Here is a 4,829-nt window from a genome sequence, read left to right on the forward strand (position 1 = left end):
AAACTGTTTTAAAGGGGTACTCTGAAAACAGATGAGTGTAATCAGGAAACATGAGGAGGCCAACCAAGGACAAGACATAGGAGCAGGCAAGACCTGAAGCAACTTTACGTAGCAATGTAAAAACAAACCCGTGTCATTGAAGACAAACATTCCAAAGCGCTGCAACCTGCAATGTGCACTGAACACCTCTGGATGCAACACTGAAAAGGGGCAATTATGTGCTGGCACAAAATACTGTATATTGGAAAAAACGTGGTATGTAATGCACTATATTTAATTTTAAATTTGGGAATCAGTGATCATTTCCAATGCCAGTACCATAGGTATTATTTTGTGTTCAAATTCTTTATTTATGGAACCATTTATTGTACTGTGATCTATTTCATGGAATAAACTTTTAGCTGTACAAGCACAAAAAAAAAAAGATCTGGCCTGGTTTGTAGACCAAGATGCACATTATTTAATATCCATCCATTTTCCTTCTTTACATGTCATAAAGTCAAATTATTTTGACCACTTTCTGGAACTATGACCCTGAATAAATTTTTATGAATCAAAGACAAAATTTCTATAGTTCCTGTACTTTTTTGTTGATTGTGATATGTATTAAATTGTGTAAACAGAAAAGATTTTTCCAAGTACACTTTGCTAACTTGTCATAAAGAACACTGTTTTCTCCTAACTGTTGTGAATAAAATATTTGTGCAATTACATACTGTTTGCCCATAAGCAACTAGAATTTGATATTCAAATACAGTTTTCTTTAAGACGATCAAAGTGAATAAATATTGACCCTGTCGGAGTTAATGGTTGCACCACAATGTGCATAAAATCACAGGTAAACAATTTAGGCCCACAAAAACTTAAACAAAATTAAAGGCTAAAATATAGCCACACACAAAACAAATCAAAGATCTAACAAATGCATGACATGAGATAAGCCATGTTAAGGCAAAAACTGTTATCAAATGTATACCTGTATTAATTAACGTATGTATTAATGCATACATATGCATGTCTATATGTATGCATTAATTTATTTGTGATACTGTGTAAGTGACAACACTAAATACTGTTCCATTTTTTAAGAATGTTTCAGCTTTAAATAAGTGTCTGGGCAGAGCCTGAGTGTGCACGGGCACTGGTAATGACAGTTGCACTTATTAAATGCCGGCCACTTTGGTAATAAAGCTAACCACTTTCTACATGTAAATGTTCAAACCATCTGTGGTTCTTTAGATTTTCATTGAATTCTTCAGGCTGTGCCACGTGTGGAGGAAGGACCTTGGGGGAGTGGGTAGGTGGGCAGCAGGTTCCCAACATTAAATTATTTTCTGTTCAAAATTACCAATAACGACTTATCTCCAAAAGATAATATTTAAATTCAAATAGGTTCTGGAAATCCCAGGTTGGATGGGAGTGGAAGCAATTGTTATTGCTCTGCATTATTTGCAGTAAAAGAAATGGTTACCTAAGAATAGCTACATTAACTAGTTAAGTACCATTAACTATGTATCCTGTTGTTACACAACAGAATAGAATTTCTTTATTTTCATTGTACACAGTACAATGAAAATAAAGAGAATAATGAGAACATTATGATCCACCAATCTCCTCATGATTAATACGTTAGAATAAGTACCATAAAAATGTGTACAGTAATATTGTGCTCATGTTAACGAAATAGTGCCATGTATATTGTGTTGTTATTAATGTATTTTTGGCTAAAGAAATACTTTTAGAATGTTGTTTGTGTTTGAAGATGTGTTTGTGTTTGTGACATATTGAGCAAGAGCAAGAACACCACCTCGCCAACCATAGATGAAAATTAGGGACCATCTATTTGGGTTTAGTCCTTACTTTGTGGCACTACTGCTCTATGAAACCCGGGTACTATATACTCAGTTACCTAGTATTTTATAAATATTGAGTATCGCAGAGCATGACACTTCAGACGCAACTGTACTTCTGATTTCTGCCATGAATTGCGCCCGGCTTTTGGTCCATTTGGCGTTCCATAGTGCACACAGACACATGGACACGACATGGATTCTGAAGTGAGCGTGAAAAGTAACCAATACTTTCCCTCTTAAGCAGCTTTAGCAGAGTGTATAGGGTTCTTTATCCACAAACAAAAATGTCGACCCCAATTCGAAGCCCGACTCGAAAGTCTCTGATGCGAATATTAACTTAGAGTAAGAGCTGATCAACAGGTAAAAAAAAACTCTCAGTGACAGGACTATTTGGAGGTCTGCAAAATGTCGTGCATTTCAAGAAGCGCGCACGTGCTGTATTTTCAGGCGGAAAAGTGGATTCTTTATGTAAAAAAAAAATCATGGCATGTTTTTGGATGTATTAAGGTCGAGCGCATTTCTTGAATTGGCTTTGTGCTCGCCCCTCTGGTTCGGCGCGAGCGTCTGCGCACGTCAGTCTGGGGAGGGCAATGAGATGCTGCTTATTAATGCTGCGCGCGCGACAAGCAGGCTGCCAGGAGCAGAGCCGAGCAGACCGCCAGCGCGCGGAGGCAACGGCGGACAAAAGACCGCGCGCGCGCGTCTAACGGCGCGCGGGTGGGGAGGGTCAAATAAAATGCGCGAGAAAAAAACAGTGACGCCGTGAAAAAGGAAGTCGGAGATTTAAAAAACAAAACAAAAAACAAAACACACACACAGAAACACAGAAACACATCAAGGACTCGTGGGGGTTCTACTGAGACGACACGACGCGGATCTAAAGCGCGCGGACACGGCGAGGCTGTAGGAGAAGGCACCCGTGTTTGGGCTCTGGGGGGGGCGAAAGATGACTGTGGTGCCCGGGGAGAACCTGGACGAGACGGTGGCCTTGGCCGCCCTCTGTCACGACGCTTACGAGCCGGAGAGGTCGGACCAGGAGTGCTGCGAGCGGGTGGTCATCAACATATCAGGCCTGCGCTTCGAGACGCAGCTCAAGACTCTTGCCCAGTTCCCAAACACTCTGCTCGGAGACCCGAGAAAGCGGATGCGCTTCTTTGACCCACTCAGGAATGAATACTTCTTCGACCGCAACCGGCCGAGCTTTGATGCCATCCTGTATTACTACCAGTCAGGCGGGAGACTTCGGAGACCCGTCAACGTGCCCGTGGACATCTTCATGGAGGAGATCAAGTTTTACGAGCTCGGCGAAGACGTGATCGAGAATTTCAAAGAGGACGAGGGCTTCATCAAAGAGGAGGAGCGCCCGTTACCGGAGAACGAGTTCCAGCGTCAAGTCTGGCTCTTGTTCGAGTATCCGGAGAGCTCCGGTCCCGCCAGAGGGATCGCGATCGTCTCCGTGCTCGTGATCTTGATCTCCATCGTCATCTTTTGCCTGGAGACGTTACCCGAGTTCAGGGAGGACACCAGGTCGTACGACGAGCAAATTCCGATTAACGGTACGGTGAGCGAGAACAAAGCGAATCCGTTCACCGACCCGTTTTTTATCGTGGAGACGCTGTGCATCATCTGGTTCTCCTTCGAACTGGTCGTGCGCTTTTTGGCGTGTCCGAGCAAGGCGGCTTTCTTCAAAAACATCATGAACACTATCGACGTGGTGGCGATCATGCCGTACTTTATCACGCTCGGTCTCGAGCTCGCCGAGCACCAGGGCAACGGGCAGCAGGCCATGTCGCTGGCTATCCTGCGCGTCATCCGGCTCGTGCGCGTTTTCCGCATCTTCAAGCTCTCGCGCCACTCCAAGGGCCTTCAGATCTTGGGCAAGACGCTACAGGCGAGCATGCGCGAGCTCGGGCTTTTGATCTTTTTCCTCTTCATTGGGGTCATCCTCTTCTCAAGCGCGGTCTACTTTGCTGAGACGGACGACCCCGAGTCGGGCTTTAGCAGCATCCCTGACGCTTTCTGGTGGGCCGTGGTCTCCATGACCACTGTAGGATATGGAGACATGTGCCCTGTGACCATTGGAGGCAAGATCGTGGGCTCGCTGTGCGCCATCGCCGGTGTGCTCACCATCGCGCTTCCTGTTCCCGTGATCGTGTCCAACTTTAACTACTTCTACCACCGGGAGACCGAGCACGAGGAGCAGCTTCAGTACACGCACGTCACTTGTGGTCAACAGTCCCACCAGCAGCAGCAGCAGCAGCAGGAGCCCGGATACGGAGAGTTCGGCAGGAGCGAGAGCAAACCTTCCCTCTCCAAATCGGACTTTATGGACTCAGAAGACGCGGAGTCAATCAAGTACACAAACTGCAGTCCCCATAAAGCCTACACGGGGAAACTCACAGATGTATGAGTGCAAAACGCAAAAAAAAGAAAAAAAAAGTGACCCGCAAAAACACAGGCGCATTTCTGTGAGCACAATTTCCTCATCCTGCGCTCCGGCTTGGTGAAGATCTGGGTATCGAGCTTGTTGATCATCAGGCGTCCACATGCGCACTATGTGGAGTCATTTTTCATTTTAAGACTCTTTTGCAGCGGATTAATAAGAGGAAGACGTGAAAATGGGATACTTTCATACAGTACTTTTGCTTTCTTTCTTTTTCAAATACTGTCTTCCATGTTTGCGATCATCGATATTTATAAAAAAACAAAAACAAAACAACAACAACATAAGGAAGGTACTGCATCTCTAGCCTCAAAATAGAATAATATAGGCAAAGAAAACAACTCTAGGCAAAATAACCAAGCCCGACCTCTCGGAATAGCACTTTAACTCATGTACTCTTAGTAATAAATAATTTATTAGGCTATCAGCTTCGGTGGATGTGGGGTTTTAAAGTTTACATATGATTTTTACAAATTCCGAAGCGCAAAGGACCAATATATTTAAATCATATTATATTTTTTATTATAGATTTA

General features: G+C 44.0%; 1 protein-coding gene across 1 annotated transcript; it reads left to right on the top strand.

The window, feature by feature from the left end:
• Positions 1 to 1,834: 1,834 nt before the first annotated feature.
• On the top strand, positions 1,835 to 4,569 carry LOC310718792 (shaker-related potassium channel tsha2). The gene has a single exon (XM_083527788.1). The coding sequence runs from the start codon at positions 2,800 to 2,802 to the stop codon at positions 4,261 to 4,263; it is 1,464 nt and encodes a 487-aa protein (XP_083383914.1). The 5' UTR covers positions 1,835 to 2,799; the 3' UTR covers positions 4,264 to 4,569.
• The last annotated feature ends 260 nt before the right edge of the window (positions 4,570 to 4,829 follow it).

The sequence above is a fragment of the Silurus aristotelis genome, assembly GCF_946808225.1.
Source record: "Silurus aristotelis genome assembly, chromosome: 24".
Taxonomy (NCBI): Eukaryota; Metazoa; Chordata; class Actinopteri; order Siluriformes; family Siluridae; genus Silurus; species Silurus aristotelis.